This window comes from Pogona vitticeps, chromosome 7, assembly GCF_051106095.1.
Source record: "Pogona vitticeps strain Pit_001003342236 chromosome 7, PviZW2.1, whole genome shotgun sequence".
NCBI classification, from domain to species: domain Eukaryota; kingdom Metazoa; phylum Chordata; class Lepidosauria; order Squamata; family Agamidae; genus Pogona; species Pogona vitticeps.
In genome coordinates this window covers 19,971,204-19,988,887 of record NC_135789.1, presented here as the reverse complement: position 1 = coordinate 19,988,887, position 17,684 = coordinate 19,971,204, and the positions used below count along the sequence as shown (strand labels likewise).

Genomic DNA, 17,684 nt, shown 5'->3' with positions numbered 1-17,684 from the left:
CTGTGACTCTTTTCCATGGTGCTTTCTCCACTCCGGTTTCTCTCTCCTTGGCATTCTTCTCTTCCTCTGCCTTCCCTTGTTGCTCTTCCCCCTCCGTTCCTGCCTCGGCTGCTGCTATTTATTTATTTCATATCCCACTCACCTAGACCGAAGTCTACTCAAGAGTTCTGTCAAGGTCTGCTTCGTCTTTCCTTCTAGCCTTAAGTGTGACTACTCGTTGCCCCGGTTCTCTCACTTCGAACAGTGCCACCAGGTTGCACTTGCTGCCTGTGCACGCCATGTTACCCTCAGGCACAAAGGCAAACATTGCACAACCTTTGCAGGCCACCACGACTGAACTGTCTTCTTCCCTCCATAGTCCCTGTTACCTTTTTCCTTTGATCTGTTCACCTATGATTATCCTTTCCCTTTATTTTGTTACAGTGAATGTAGCTAAGTCCACTAATATATAACTATTTTTAAATACTGTATCCCCAAATGTTGTTGATAGCCTCGCCCATGAAACTCCTGTTTGCTCTCCATGTTAGCTTGTTCTGGTCGCACACTCTCTGTTTCTGCCTCAGCTTTGTTCCTCACTTGTACTGTGTTAGGAGTCAGCAATCAAAATTCAGTTCAATCTGATCACAGTTTCCAGAGTTTTATAATATCCATGGCATCAGTGTACTTACGTACATTGAAGGAATGAATCGCAATTTCCCCTCCATGGGTGATGCCATTGGTACAAATCTTCCTTCTTTACCTTGTTTTACAGAAATACCTCTCTGTGTTTTGCTATATTTAAAGAATAAGTATATAGACCGTTTCACATTCCAGAGTTACTAGCCAATTAGTACTTTGCACCCAAGAATCAATTAAAAACACCTACTGTATACGGGGAAAAAGAACATGTCATATTCAAGATCAACGGCACCAGCTAATTCAGTCTGTAGCTTCAACAAATACTAAACTATTTTTGGACATTGTGGCTGGTTCCTTTCTGTCAGAAAGGTGGGAGCCTTCCTCTGTTCCTCCTCACTTATGGATCCAATTCTTTTCCCACTCTTTTTTACAAGAGGAGTTGTGCCCACACACCCAGTATTTCTTCCGTTAACTCTTGACCTAATCTGGAAAAGCTCCCAGTCCTGATGCTATTTTACGAGACGGACTAAAATCTGACCCGGATTGTTGGGCCTCACTTCTGCCCCCTCTTTTTACAATGATAGACAAAATAGGCATCATACTCAAAAGCTGGACGAAGGCAAGAGGTGCCACTATTTACCAAAAGGGAGACCATTGGTCACCATATAACTGCAGACTTATTGGCCATTTGTCGTAAGCAAATTGTGTGCAAAACACTTATTAGACAATGTATTAGGAATCGGGCATTACTGGGTGTAGAGAAAAAAATAGATTTTAGACCCCGGGCAACTTGGCCTTATATTGTCACAGCTTGTTAAGGAGCAGAAAAAGGTGGGCAGTGCTAAGCTTTATGTGGCCTTTATGGATCTAAAGGGTGGGTTTGATTCAGTAGACAGAGCAATGTTTTGGGACAAACTACAATTTACGCATAGATATAAGATTGTTTTATCTCGTTAGAAATTTATACTCCAATACTGTACTTGTCAGATTAGACTTTCTTTGAACAGACACTTTATCCAAGCAAATTTTAACAAACAGGAGTAAAACCGCAGTATGCTAGGCCCTATGTTATTCGATCTTTTTTTTTAATGACTTAGCCTCCTATCTAGATGGAGTAGAGGGTAATTCCCACTGAACTTGGACCGTGCTATGTACTGATATTGCTTTATGCGGACAATGCTGTAATCTTGTCTCAGACACACCAAGGTCTTAAACGATGAGTCAATAGATATGTGGAATGCTTGTTAAATAATAAACTTCAGTTAAATTATAGGAAATCTAAAATCATGGCTTTTACCAAAACATGGAAATTATTCAACTGGAAGTTCAAAGGTAACAATATTGAACAGGTTAAACCATTTAAATATTTAGGTATACAATTTTGTTACAAACACACCTGGCTTCGGCATCATAAAGCCACATTAAATTCCGCTACCATGACAGTGGAGGCCGTTGCCCGTTTCCATTTTAAGAGAGGCAATTCTTATGTGCCAGTGGCTCTTGAACTGTTTAATGTCAAAATTATACCTCAGGTGTTATGTGGCGTCCCCATTTGGATGAATGCTATCTACTGCTTGGCGGAACAGATCCAAGCTTCATTCTTACAGAAAATCTTAGGGATGCCAAGATGTGTCTCTTATGCCACTCTGTGCCCAGAAACGGGTCAACCCTTGATAGAGGTGAGGGTGTGATTGAGATCAATACAATTGTGGCTCAGAGTCTACTACAGTTTGGACTAGGACAGTCTGCTTTATCGATTTCTAGAGGATGTGACTGCCTCCATAGGATCATCCAATTTGGTTAAGAAAACTAGATCAGTGGGAATCACGAAAGACTCCTTAGGTTTGGTGTCCTAGTTGGAAGCATATTGAACAATAAAATGTAGTCTAATGGTTGTTGTGGGTTTTTCGGGCTTCTTGGCCATGTTCTGAAGGTACCTTCAGAACACGGCCAAGAAGCCCAAAAAACCCACAACAACCATTAGATCCTGGCCGTGAAAGCCTTTGCGAATACATCAAAATGTAGTCTGTTGGACAAACACAAGGAATGGCAGAATGCTTTGAATAAGACCTGTTCGCTGATGAGTCTGCAGATTTCCATCACAGTTGGCCAACCAGTACAATATCTTTACCTGCTAAAATGCCCTCAGGAATGCAGGGCCTTTATGCTTGCAAGATTCAACACCATTCCATCGCCAATGCTATATGGGAGATTCAGTGGGATTCCATACGGCGAGAGGTGCTGTTCCTGTGAACGAGGAGGAGTGGAGTCACTCTCTCACATGAATTTGCCCTCTCCATTCTAAACGGATCTCTGCGAAAAATATTTAAACCCATTTCTGTTAAAGAAGAGGGACGGTTTGGATTGTGGTGCACTGAAGTGTACTCTGTCAACTGGAGAGATATTTATTCTGGAGAATGTGGCAATCTTTTTGAACCCCAAATAGTGAGGAGCCACAGACTGAGACAAAAGAAATGTGTAGATCCAGTCAACTCATTGTATATCTTGTACGTGCTTTTGTGTGTGTGTGTGTGTGTGTGTGTGTGTGTGTGTGTGTGTGTTTATACCAGTAAAAGCTCTGACTGACTGACTGGAATAAATGAAAACCTTTCTCCTTTTTTTGGAGCGTAATAAAAGTTCACCAATCCCAGTGAAACAGACTGAATTGACTCTAAAAACTTCCAAGTAAAAATTTCAATGAAACAAAGATCAAGCTTTCGACAGGAAATATGTCCTACCATCTTCAGGATAAAATAGCATACCTAAGTACAATTGCATATGGTAATACAGTATAGACTTAATATGATTACATCACAAAACATTTCAGGTGGACTAATCGCTTAGCCAACTTACTGCTGTCCTAAAGAGATCAATTACAGGAAGCCGCGAGTCACTAAGTCTTTGTCCTTCCTCACAGTTTACCACATTACTTCTCACACATAACTCTAAAGTCTCTCTTTTCGGCCTCAAATTCCAGGAATGTGATTGAAGCTGCTTTTTTCTTTCATTGAATTGGATCCTGGCCTTAGTTTCCCAGCCATGTTTTGCTAATGCAGACTTTTCTTCTTGGCCCAATCTAAGATAATGCTAATATTCCTTGCATCGAATTTCAGTGCTTCTTCTTCCCATCTGTCAGATACATGTCGAACCACACAAACATGTTACCTCATAAACACCGGGCACTCCCAAACCCAAAGAATCCTTCTCAGGCTGCAGGGTCTAAAAATAGTTTTAATAGTTTTAATAATGACGATGGTAAGATGTGATTTTTTTTTTGCTGAAAGCGTTTTTTATTGTTTTACTGAAGTGCTTACTTAGAAGCTAAACCCATTAAGTTTTTTGGGGGGGGTCAATTCAGTCTGTTTGGGATTGGTCAATTTTGATGAATAAGGATTTGTTATTTTCCTCACAGCGGTTGTGGCACATCCACTCACGGCAGGTTTCTTTTTAGGGATTATTGGATCCTTAAGAAATGTCCAAAGGACCCCACAATTTAGACCTTCCGCTTGCCAATGCTGCATCCAATGCTGAGCATGATTCAAACTTTTTCCATCAGACTGATGGCTCCTTCAAAGGGTGCCTTTGCCAGACATTTGTAGAGAAGCAATGGCTGAAATACAGTCATGACTTGCAACGGGAGCAGCCCCATTGAATCAGTGGAACTTGCAGAAGAATTGACTCACTCATTCAATGAGCCAGGTGGAAGTTACTACTGGATTTTTGCCAATGTATCTTAATCACGGGCCCCTTGATTCGATCTTCAGCTCTATCTCAAACCAGGCTGTAACGGTCTTCAGGAAAAAACTCTCATACCACTTAGAAAAACACATTCCAGTGTCTCTCAGATCATCTTCACACAGAACCTATCTGACTCCATCATACATTTCTCAGACTACATATCCCATCATCATGACACATGGTCTTTACAAAACCTTAGAGAAGGAATGGCAATAGAACTTTAAAGAGAAACTATACAATCCAGAGAGAGAGAGAGACAGAGACTGCTGAGATAAATTATATACACATGCTGGACGCCCATCTCAATGGAGTCAGTAATCGCCAAGGCTTCTTAGGGCACTATCGAATATAAAACTTTACAATGATTGTACTATACCTGTTGTGTCTCCCATCTATATTTCCCTCCTTACTGGATCCCATCTTAAAAGTTTCAAAGGCAACTAGGGAGTCTGAACTCATTACTATGTTGTTCTTCCTGTCTGCTATTGCCTGAAGTAATTCATCAACCACTGTTGCTCTATGAATGTATAGAATTTGCCATGTAACCTCACTCTTATGTCTGAGAAAGTGGATTTGATCGACGAAAACTCATCTTAAAACACAAGTTAGTCTCAAAAGGCCGTAATGCTTTTAGTTTTTTAGTTTTTATTTTTGTTATGGTTTTGCCAAATATAATGTGAGAGAAAACATTATTTAGCTGATCAAGCACCCATGCGAAGGTTTGAAAACCAGTATTAGATTTGTTTTACTCAAGAGGAAGTACTCTTCTTGAAGAGAGATGTGGGATAAGGCTCTCTGGGGCCTCTGCTTCTCTTTGAAATTCCTGTGGAAACTCCAGCAGAGATGAGCTCTGATCAGAGGCTGCAGGGAGGGCGCAGCTGAGAGAGAGGGACAGCAGCACGCCACCCAGGGGCCTTGCTGAGGCTCTGATTCTCTCTGAGCCAAATAATGAAGCCAAAGGAATTACCAAAGCACTGAGTCATGACAGAAGAGTAGCTGGCAAGCAAATTAATTATGCTGAGGACACAGGCTTAATGTGTGAACATGCCTCTAAAAAATAAATTCCCACTAAGGTCAAATTCAGGACTTAATACAAAATCCAAGCTTCTTAACTATAAAATCTTAGAATCATGGAGCTGGAAGAGGCCTCGAAGGCGATGGAGTCCAACCCCCTGCTCAAGGCAGGAACCCGAGTCAAAGTCTATCTGATGGATGGTGGTACCAATTTCTTCTTCAAGCCTCGGAGCACTCACTAGTCACCTAGTCCAGAAGAAACAAAGCCATGTGGGCCTGACACCATTCAGAAGCAAGAACGGGGGTGGGGGGGCGGTTAGAAACTGGTATACCTCTGTTGGATACCCAGCATGGTGAAGTGGATAGAGGGATGGCCTAGACTCAGGAGGCCTGGGTTCGAATCCCCACTTGTCCATGGAACCTTGCTGGGTATGTGGAATTCTGTCTGCTCTCTCTCTCTCTCTCTCTCTCTCTCTCTCTTTCTCTCTCTTCTGAGCTAAATTTTCCAATTCTTGATTGTTTGGCATTTGTGTACAGACACCATAGATTTTGTGAAATGGTGCCTGGGTTTTTTGCACATTCATATTACAGTAATATGATTATCAATGTTGATGTTATTATTGACCTCCACTAGGTCATTCCTTTTATTGTGCATATGACTTCATCCATTTTTACGTCTGTGCTTGCATCTCCCTCCCCCTTTCAATTCAGTTTAAAGCCCTCCTGATGAAGTTCTTCATGCTGTGGCCAAACACATTCTTCCCAGTCCTTGTGAAGCACAAGCCTTTGCTTGCTAGCAGTCCTTCTTCCAGGAAGGTTAACCCATGGTCTCCAAAAACAGATCTCTCACGTTGACACCACCTTTGTACTTGGTCCTTCACCCAGAGAATTTCCCTTTCCCTTTATTCCTCTTCCGAGTATGGTTAGGAGGGATGAGAAAACCATCTGGGCTCCAAAATTGTAGAGTTTCCTTCCCAGAGCTTCAGAGTGTGATGTGATCTCTTCAAAGTTGTTCTTGGCTGTTTCGTTTGTTCCCACATGGATGAGAAGAAAGGGAGACGGATCCATGGCTTTCAGGAGTGATGGCAGTCCTTCTGTCACATCCCTAATCTGTGCTCTGGGGAGACGGGCACACCTGGCGAGGGTCCATGGATCTTCTCGGCATCCTTCAGTTTCCATCCCACGCAAGACGGAGTCTCCTATTGCGACTTCTCTTCTCATCTCCTTTTTTATAGGGTGTGGGTTCAAGGGCCTCTGTTTGACTGAGCTTCCATCCTTCTCATGCACTCCTGTATGGTCTCCTTCTTGACTTTGTCTACTTGCTGTCTTCCAGAATCCTCATCAAGAACCTCAAAGCAGTTTGACGGTTCCACTGGGGAAGACTGTCTTCTCCTTCTTTTGCTCCTTAGTGTGAATCTTTTCCATGGTGCTTCCTCCACTATGTTCACTCTCTTGGGATTGTCCTCCTCTGTCTTCTCTTGTTGCTCTTCCCTCTCCAGGGCCTCGATGGGCTGCAACAGCTGCTGCTCAAGAGTTCTGTCAACCTATACTCCATCTTCTCTTATAGCCTGAAGTGTGGCTATTTGCTCCTCCAGTTCTCTCATTTTTCTTCTAACAGTGGCACCAGTTTGCACTTGTTGCATGTGTACACCATGTTACACCCAGGCACAAATACAAACATTGCACAGACTTTGCAGATCACCACAATTGAAGTGTCTCTTCCCTCCATAGTCCCTATTAGCTTTTTGCTTTCATCTGTTTATGTCCCCCCCTTTTTTTTTAATCACCTTGAACGTAACTAAGAAAGTCTATTATTATATAATTTTGTTAGGGGCCTCCTCCATCAAACTCCCCCAGCAAATTCATGTTTGCTCGCGCTCTTCGTGCACTCTCTTGGTCTGCCTCTCCTTTATTCCTCCACTCTGCTCTGTTAGGAGCCAGCCATTAAAAGGCCCTCCCAGAACTCACAGCTGCTACTTGTAGCATTCAGCAGTAATCAGGACCTGAGGTTACACAGAAATAAGTCTACCAACTAGGTGAGCTAATTAACAGTATTGCCTGCTGGTTGGAGGCAGATGTTTTCTTAAGTCCTACTTGGCTGATAAGCGTCCATATTTGTATTCATTCATTCATTTATTGTAGATGGTGCTTTGCTTGGGTATTCAGGGTATTGTCCCTTGTCCACTAAAAAACAAACAAAGCTATGCGGTCCTTACAAAATCCAAAAGCCAGGGGAGACACTGCCTTTATTTGAAAGGATTCCCACAGAGGTCTTGCTTGTACATGAGTGGAGGCTGTAAGTAGCTTGTCATTATGGTCCACAATCAGCTCGAAAGGAAAGCCCCATCTATCTTGAATGGCCTCTTGGAAATTTTCATTTTTTAAAAGGAAAGTAGGCTCACGTGATCTTGGCCCATCCTAGGCTATAAAACCTCCCTGTCTAGTGTGGATCTGGCAGGTGGAAAGCCAGGAAGGGATAATTCTCTGATTTGGAGTCCAGCACGGAAGGCACCATGAGACAGCACCGTGTTTTTCAGAGACTGGCTGAGAGCTGACAAACGAGACTGCTGTCTTCCATTGGGTGGGGGGGATGTGATATCGAATTTTAAGCTTGTATTCCACAGCTTTTACCATCTTGGTCACTGCCTTCTCCGGAAAAGCTGGCATGCCTTGTTTTTGGGAAAGTGCTGTTAGGTCTTAGTAATCATCTCATTATTTTATCAATACTCACAGAATGACTGTTTAATGAGGTGTTTTTAAAAAGTCTTTATCTTAGTATCAATCTGACCAGTTGGTAGTAGCCAGATCCTCTCTTTGAAGATGGGAATGCCACTTGCCCACTTCCAGTCTTCTAAAATCTCTTCTGTTCTCCAAAACGTCTCAAAGATTGCAGAAACAGAGCTTGACTATATAGCTTGGCTGGAATGGGATGGTGCAAGCTAAATAGGGCGGCTTAAGGTCAGATGGAGATCCTGTCTGCCACAGAGTTTGATCTTTGCATCCACATGGTGTAGCCACTATTTGTCCTGTACTTGCAACCCAATATATAATCAAACTCTTGCTAATACCTGATACAGTTCATACGTGATTTACCTTTGTGATTTACGTGACAATAAAAGAATATTTGTTAATTAAACCTCTGATTCCTAAGTTCAATAAACCTTAGCTTTGGTAGCACACGTGTACAACATACATAATCGGTATTAGGCGAATACCTGGTGGCAGCTAGAAGAGAAAAGAGAGGCCCCAATAAACGGGGGCAACAAGGACGAACGCCACAGTAATTAAGACAGATTGTGCAAAACTGTAGGATCATGGAATAATGGAGTTGGAAGGAGCGTATAATGCTGTCCAACCCCCTGCTCAAGGCAGGAATCCAAATCAAAGCAGATCTGACAGAGGGTTGCCCAGCTGTCTCTTGAATGCCTTCGGTGCTGGAACGCTCACCACTTCCCAAGGTAATGGATTCCATTATCATACTGCTCTAACGGTTAAGATATTTTTCCTGATATTCAATCAAAATCTGGCTTCCTGTAACTTGAGCCCATTATTACATGTCCTGCACATCCTGGGATGATGGAGAACAGATCCTGCCCCTCCTCTGTATGTCAGCCCTTTCAAGTCTTTGAAAAGTGCTATCCTATCTCCCCTCTGTCTTCGTTTCTCAAGGTTAGACATGCCCATTTCTTTCAGGCTTTCCTCTGATCATCCTGGTGACTTCCTCAGACTTTTCTCTAGTTTGTTGGCATCTTTCTTAAAATGTGGTTTCCAGAACTAGACACAGTACTGAAGATAAGGCCTAACCACTACTGAATAGAAGGGAACTAGTACCTCACGGATTTAGAGACTATACTTTTGGTAATGCATCCTAAAATATAATTTGCCTTTTTTTTTGTAGCCACATCACATTGGTGGCTCATATTCAGCTTTGGATCTACAACAATTCCAGGATCCTTTTCACTTATAGTATTACTGCACCAAGTATCCCCCATCTTGTAACTGTGCATTTCCCCCCCCCCACCAACTTTGCACTTATCCCTATTAAATTTCATGATGTTGTTTTCAGCCCAGTGCTCCAGCCTATCAGGATCTTTTTAAATTTTGTTCCTGTTTTCTAAAGTATTTTCTATTCCACCCTATTTTGTGTCATCTGCAAATTTGCTAAGTACTGCCTGCACTCCGTCATCCAAGTCATTGAATAAAATGTTGAAGAGCACTGGGCCCAGGACTGAGCCTTCGGGTACTCCACTTGCTACCTTTTCCTAGTTTGAGAAGGAGACATAAGCTCTCTCTGAGTACAATTCTGTAGCCAATGACACTTGTTCTCTCCAGCACATACTTCGTTAGCTTGATAATCACGGGTCACTTTGTCAAAAGCTTTGCTGAAGTCAAGATATATTACGACTACAGCATTCCAGGGGGGTTACATGATCAAAAATGAATTATGATTAATCTGGCATGTTGGCTTCTATATATTTCTGCATTGTTTTCAAGGTGCTTGAAGAGAGACTGGTTTGTAATCTGCCAGAATTTTCCCTGGTGTTGATTTCTGGTTGACTGGTCTGTAGTTCCTCGATTCCTCCTTTTTGAAGAAAGGGATAATGTTAGCCATCCTTCAATCACCTGGCACCTCACCCATTTTCCTTGTTTTCACAAAAATAATAGTTCTGCAATCTCTTCAGCCAGTTCCTTCAATATCGTTGGTTGCACTTCATCCAGCCCTGAGGATTTGAACTCATTTGAAGTAGTAAGGTTACTTCTTGACTGTTCATTTATCAATCTCCAGCTGCAGTCCTACCCCCCTCTCTTTGTACTTCACATTTACTGGACAAGTATAGATTATCTTTAGGGAGATTAGTTGAAATAGAAATTGAGCATTTCTGCCTTTTCTTTGTCTTCTGTATCATTTTTACATCTCCTTTCAGTAGCTGAGCCACAGTTTATATTCTTTCCCTTTTGCTACGCATATGCTTGAAGAATGCTTTTTTGTTGCTTTTATCCCCACTCGCTAACCTCAGCTCATTCTCAGCTTTTGCCCTCCTAATGCCACCCCTGCAATTCTTTGCTACTTGTCTATACTCTTCCTTGGTGGCCTGGCCTTCCTTCAACACCTGATACTTGACCTTTTTTGCTGTTTTGAAGAGTTTCTCTTCCTGCCGCTTCCTCCACCCAGTCGTCTCTTTTGGTTACCATCACGTCAAGGATAGCTAGTCCTTGTTTCTTTCTCCACCTTTTGTAAGGGAAAAAGATCACCCACACAAGCCAGGAATTTCTTGGAAGGGCCAGACTTGGCAGAATTTCCCTCCCAACAGATATCGGGATAATCAAACATTCCCATCACTGCTACATCATGTCTTTTTGAAATCCTTGCAATTTGTTTTTCAGACGTTTCATCCAAATTCTCTCCTGGTTTGGGAACTCATTAGCAAACTCCAATGACTGTGCTCCTTTTGTTTTTTGCCCTTAACTAGATTGATTCAGATGCTCCCAATGGGACAAACAATCTCCTCCTTCTGTATTTTTGTGCAGGAATGTGTACTTTTATATATATATATATATATATATATATATATATATATATATATATATATATATATATATATATATATATATATATATATATATATATATATATATATATATATATATATATATATATATATATATATATATAGAGAGAGAGAGAGAGAGAGAGAGAGAGAGAGAGAGAGAGAGAGAGAGGCGGTTCTCAAGTCAAAAAGTTCTCAGGTCAAATCTGCATTTCCCATAGGAATGCATTGAGAACCATTTGATCCGTATCTGCTCTTTTCCGTCCATAGAAACTAATGGGAAGCTGCTATTCTGCCTTCGACCACTAGAGGGGGATATTTTGTTTCTTTTTTTCTTAGGTCAAGAAAGGTTCAGGGAAGGCAGGGAAAATACAGTCCAGGCAGTCCGAAGACTGTCTCCCAATCCACTCTCTAAACGCTGGGAGGAGTGAGGAAGCAGACAGGCACCCTTTTCACTGGCCAACAGTTAACTGAAAGTTCAAATTTTGCACTTTCCCTGCCTCCCACGTGGTTTTTTTCAGTTCTTAACTCAAATCTAAGTACTTAAGTCAAGTCAATATTTTCCTATGAGAGTGGTTCTTAAGTCAAAATGTTCTTAACTCGTGCCGTTCTTCAGTCAAGACCCCACTGTATATCTATACTGCAACTCCACCTCCCTTTCTATCTTTTCTGTTCTCTTTAAACAATTTATATCCTTCAGTGGCTGTCTTCCCATCATAGGAGTTGTCCCACCAAGTTTCAGTTATTCCTATTTACCTTCCTGAACTAGGATTCCCAGGTCTTCATGTTTGTTTCTTGTGCTGCTGTCATTCATTCATTTATTTATTTATTTATTTATTTATTTATTTATTTATTTATTTATTTATTTATTTATTTATTTATTTATTTATTTATTTATTTAATAGACTCTCCATCTGGCAGCCAAGGCCACTCTGGGCGGTTTACAACAACTAGACAAGAACAGTAAAATAACAAAATAAAACAACATTGATAAATAAAAGTGCAAAACAAAATGCCATAAAATACAGGGAAGACATTGTGCAACACAGTATAGAATACAGGAATACAATACATTACATTCAAAAGCATAAAAACATTTTTAAAAACCATGTGTGTATAGACACCAGAGATTGTGTGTCATGGTGCTTTATTTCCTACTTCTTTTCTATTTTTTGGAAATCGCCAAACTATATTGGTAGCTTTTGTTGTTGTTGTTGTTGTTGGGATTTCTAAGAATCAGAAGCCGATGTGCCTCCTCAGACCCTTTGTGTAAAATGTCTTTGTGCAGGAAGATGGGCCTTTTCTCTTAAAGGAGCCCAAGGAAATGCAACCTGTTTCCTTCTTTCTCTCTGATTTTCTTCTTAAAGGGGAGAAAAAAACACCCCTTCTGCACTAAAGACATTTTATACAAAAGGCAATGGGAGTCTGACGGGGGTGTGTGTTGCTGGAGGGGATGGGGGAGAGATTCTGGCCTCCTCTCCTAGTGGATGCCACAAAGCCCCCTCATGGCTTCAGAAGTGGTCAGTGTCTTGTCTCTTGTCCAGATGACCGAAAATTCCCAGGGCTAGGATTTTTTAAGATGTTCCTTGCACCCTTCCTTTAAAGGAGGGTCTTCCGGAGAGTTGGGGCATTGGGGGGGGGGGTCGTTACACAGCTGCCACCTTTCGGTTCTCTTCCCTTTACTTGGGCTGCTCCAGCAACTGGAAACCCCTGCTTTCGGGTTTCTCTGGTCCTCCCAGCCCTTGATGGGACCATCACTGGGGGCAGGAAGACGAGGGGAGAGATGGCACTCAGTGGGTGGATGGTGCCATGGTTCCTTCCCTTGGTTACTGTTGAGGGCGGGGGGGGGGAGTTACAAGGACAAAATAAGTGGTATTATCCCTTCTTAAGTTACACTGTAATATACAGTGATGCAATTGCTATTGTAACTTCCAGATTTTACATCCTAAATCAGGGGTCAGGGAACTTTTTTACCTTTTACCCCCCCAAAAATTTATATACGCTGACATTACCCCCTTGAGTTGAAAGTAAGGAAATCATACATTATTTGAATTCAAAATATTATTTTATCTACAAAGGCTGTGTACTGAACTAGCAGGATATATCATAAGTATCAATGGCTGCCAGGCTATGTACTGAACTAGCAGGATGCACCAAATTTGATAAAGATGTGCACTGTTTTTGCTGAAACACATTGCACTCCAGCCATGGTGTGGTATAGGGAGTACTAAGGTGTCCAACGTGCCTAGCAAGGTGCATTAAATTTTTGCTAGCTCGCAGAGGATGTAATCATCATCAATGGTTGCCAGAGTGGTGCTAGCAATTGGGGGGAGGGCTTTTCCTACCACTTTAATCATTCTGTGTGTGGTTTGCAAAAAGGCACAAATTTTTGGTTGTTGTGGGTTTTTCGGGCTTCTTGGCCGTGTTCTGAAAGTGGTTCTTCCTAACGTTTCGCCAGTCTCTGTGGCTGGCATCTTCAGAGGATAGCAAACTGTGCTCTGGGTAGGCTTGAGAGTGGGTGGAGTATTTATGGCTGTGAGAAGGCTAGTTTGTGAGGTAGGCTATTGTCCTAATCAGGAGATGGTTGATTAATGTGTTTTGTTGTGGATGTATTGTTTGGATGCACAAATTTTTATTTATTTATTTATTTTATATCTCGCCTATCTGGTCAATAACGACCACTCTAGGTGGCTGTGGCTAAAGATCATGTGACCCACCCTGGTGCCACAGCCCAACATCAAAGACCAGTGCACTTTTTTATCATCATCAATGGAAAACTCAACAGAGGCCAATCTCAAAGAAAGGCAGTGCCAAAGAATGCTCCAACTACTGTACAATTGCACTCATTTCACATGCTAGCAAGGTTATGCTCAGAATCCTACAAGGTAGGCTTTGCTCATTACCCCCAGGATTTTCATTTTTACCCCATTTGGGGTAATTTACCCCTGTTCCCAGACCACTGTCCTAAATGGCTTCTGTGCATACTTTCCACAATGTGGCCACAATTCCCTTTGTGCACAGATAAATCCTCAGAATTCCTCTGCCTGCTCTACCCACTCCAGCCAACTCCATTGATTCCCTCTTCTCTCTAAATAGACACACACAGGTTTGTTGGTTGGGTTGTTTGAGGTCTAACCCACCCATCTAGTGGCAAGCTACTCCTCTGGCTGGCTTACATCAACAGGAACCATACAACAAACCCTCAAAGGAAAGAAAGAAAGAAAGAAAGAACAAAATCACAACCAGTAATCCTTATTTCAAACATATAAATGCAAATCCTCAGATGGTGGTGATTCTAAAATCATTTTAAACAAAAACTAACTATTATTCAATTAAATAGGAAGCCGGTTGTTGGCGGCCTGGTGTGGCGTTTCACCACGTGGCCCCTGCTTGTTTCACCAAACACAGAGCTCACGCTGCATATCCCAACACAACCTTAACCACACTGCCTCCAGTTGATCTCTTTACCAGTTATGTTTCCTATGAAAGACTGAGGTCCATTCAGTACTTAACTTTGAAATAAGAACAGGTTCATTGGTTACAAGTTGTTTCAGGAATACTGTAGTTCTTGAGCACATTATTAAAGTTACACAAAGCGTTCAGTGTTTTCCTTTAACCTCTTCTATACTTAACTAATACAGATAACACTCTGATTATTCACTCCTTAAATTCTCTCTCTGCCTCAAAACCCAAACTACAGTGGTGCCTCACTTAACGGGCACCCCATTTAATGACGAAATAGCATACCGACAAACTTTTTGCAATTGCTTTTGCGATCGCATTGCAATGTTTTAAATGGGGAAAAATCACTTTGCGATGATTGGTACCCTGTTTCGCTTACCAATCATCGCAAAGTGATGATTTTCTAACAGCTGATTGGCGGTTCCAAAATGGCCGCTGGGGAAAAAAATGGCTGCCCACTGTGTTTTCGTGCAGATTCCTCGCTTACCGGGCAGCGAAAATGGCCGCCGTATGGAGGATTTTCGCTTTAAGATGAGTTTTAAGCCCATAGGAATGCATTGAAGGGGGTTCAATGCATTCCTATGGGCTTTTAAAAATCGCATAGCAACGAAATCGCTTTGCAGCAATTTTTGCTGCACGGATTAACGTTGCTATGCGAGGCACTACTGTATTTTCCTTTCTCTTCAAATCTCTCTCTCTCTAAAAGCTCCATCTCTCTCACACACACACACTCTGCTGTAGCCCTCCTTCTATCGAGCTGGCCCTGCCTCTCACGGGCTCTCTATGGGTTCATGCAAATGCCTTGCTGAATATGCATGCCAGGGTGACCACGACATCTGGCTAAAAAACCGTGTTTGTATTTGTCTCCAGAATGCCATGAGGGTCGGGGGGGGGCAGGCACAACTCCCCTGGGACTGACTTCCAGGGCGGGGGGGGGTCACCACTGAGAAGGTCCACCCAGAGCCCTTCTTGCATTGCAGCGGATTTCCTGGAACTTGATGTTCCACTCGAACTAGCCGAAGAGGAAAACAGGCGGCCTTCCCCTTGCCTTCCTGCACACACGCTATACAGAAGCCTGCTGTCTCCCCAAACCTTGATGGGTGGATAGGGCTTCTCTCCCCTCTGAAGAGAACGACTCCCTTGACAGTGATGAAGAGGAAAGGGCCTTGGGCCATGGACAGAATGCCTTGGCTGAATAGTACCAGCCAAGCGTCTTGAGCCCCACCGGGTTCAGGTCCGGGCCTTGCACATTGATGCCCAGATGTGAACTCCATGGTTTATCAAAGCTAAATGCTCTTGAAGCCAGAGAGACTCCACTCTCCATGTAAGCCAGAAAAGATGGCAGCCTGGGCCATGGGGGTTGGGTGGGTGACCCAGCTACAGCGAGACCCCTCTCTTTAGACTCTTTCCCCCTCCCATTCTTAAAACTTGTGCGCTCCCCTCGCCACCAGAGAGAGAAGACCAGAGTCACCACGTCCTGTTTCCTCTGTGTATGTGAGATAGAGAGAAATCCCTAAAGGTTTACCTTCTCAAGAAATCCCTCTTTCGCTCCGACTCTAGAGACCTTCATCTTGGGGTTTGGCCATTTGACGACTCCTTTTTTCCTCTTTGCTGCTTCTGCTTCATTGGACTTAATTGACTATCATTTGTTTCGTTTTTATGTGAGTGTTTTATTATATAATTCATTTGTCAGCTGCTTCACTAGAAATTGTTTAATCAGAGATTAAAGGAAGATCTTTTTCTCTTTTCTCCAGTCTGTACCAATAATGCTGTTCGGTAATCTTGAATAAGCAGTCCGGCATACTATGGTTCAAAACTCCCTGTCGTTTCTCTTTATTTCCAGGGGACGGCCAAGTTGATTTTGATGAATTCATGACTATCCTTGGACCAAAACTGGTGTCGTCAGAAGGGCGGGATGGTTTTCTGGGAAACACCATTGACAGCATATTCTGGCAGGTGAGTGGCAAGGCATGCTTGTCTGTTTGTTTGGAGGAGGAGGTCCTCGGGGGCTTCCTTTGCCCTTTCCAGAAGTCTTGACAGCAGCTATGAGGAGATCGCATTGGATTTGTCGTTGAGGCTGATGTCTCAGGATTTGAAGTTTACATGTCAAGAGTGGACTTGTTAAGCTCTATGGGATTTCTTGCCACTGGCTCAAAAATGAAAGGGGGCCTTTTCTGTGTGTCATCTGCAGTTTGTGCAAAATGTCTCAGTGCAACGCTGGTGAGTTTTTCCTTGGGTGAAGCAAAGCATAGGTGATCCCAGAAGGGACTGACTGATCAACCCAAAAGCAACAGACAACCCATTAGATGCTTCTAGTTTTTAAATGTCCATGCAGAAAAGCAGCAGCTAACCTAGTTTTGCTGTCCATTTCCCTCATTTTATATTAAAAAAATACTCATAGACGTGGAAGTTCTCATTGAGAGCAACAGAAGACATCTTTTCAGCTTGCTTTGCTTTTTCATGTTCTTGCATGCAAGAATGAGCCAAGCAAGGCTCCGTCCATCAGGGCCCTTGGGGGGGGCACAGGTGAGAATTTTCCCCAGGGACAGAACGTCACATACAGAAGAATCAACATCAGCATTGCTGCACCTTTGCTAACTTTTTCCTTTTAAGATGCCACTCCAGAATTCTAATAGAAAAAAAAATTGAAAACTTCTCATGGAGCAGCTGGTGTCATTTTATCACAATCTCATGAGCAAAATGTTACAGTCACAGGTAACACGAAAGGTGGCAACCTAGCCTCAGCCTAACTAGAATCAGACATTTTTATTATTACATTCAGGAAAGTGGGAAGTTGACTAAATATAATATTTACAAATTTCTCGATTCTTCAACAAAAATGGTTTAATGGTTGTTGTGGGTTTTTCAGGCTCATGGGGAAGCGGGAAATGGTTTATTCATTTTCGGAAAATGGTTTATTCGTTCCCAAACTGGGGACTGACTCGCCCGAGGAAGACAGGAAGACATTTCAAGGGGGCCTTGAGAAAAGAAGACGGAGGGGTGATAGGATAGCAGTTTTCAAGTATTTGAAAGACTGTCTTACAGAGGAGGGGCAGGATCTGTTCTCCATCATCCCAGAGTGCAGGATGACACACAACAATGGGCTCAAGTGAAAGGAAGCCAGATTTCTGTTGAATAGCAGGAAAAAACTCTTAACGGTTAGAGCAGTATGACAGTGGAACCAGTGACCTCGGGAGTTGGTGAGTGCTCCTTCAAGAAAAACTTGGATCATCACCTGGCAGATCTGCTTTGATAGTATTCCTGCCTTGAGCAGGGGGTTGGACTTGATGGCCTCAGTGGCCC

The 17,684-nt window shown here is 42.5% G+C and overlaps 2 protein-coding genes across 3 annotated transcripts in view; both read left to right on the top strand.

The window, feature by feature from the left end:
- LOC144583991 (uncharacterized) overlaps positions 1 to 17,684 on the top strand; it is a 484,560-nt gene that overhangs the window by 276,487 nt on the left and 190,389 nt on the right. The window lies entirely within an intron of this gene.
- Positions 1 to 17,684, top strand: part of CALN1 (calneuron 1) — a 152,692-nt gene that overhangs the window by 99,066 nt on the left and 35,942 nt on the right. For both annotated transcript variants that reach the window (XM_072978223.2, XM_072978224.2), the window contains exon 4: positions 16,225 to 16,337. In XM_072978223.2, coding sequence (XP_072834324.1) covers positions 16,225 to 16,337 — 113 coding nt within the window. The remainder of the gene's footprint in view (positions 1 to 16,224; positions 16,338 to 17,684) is intronic.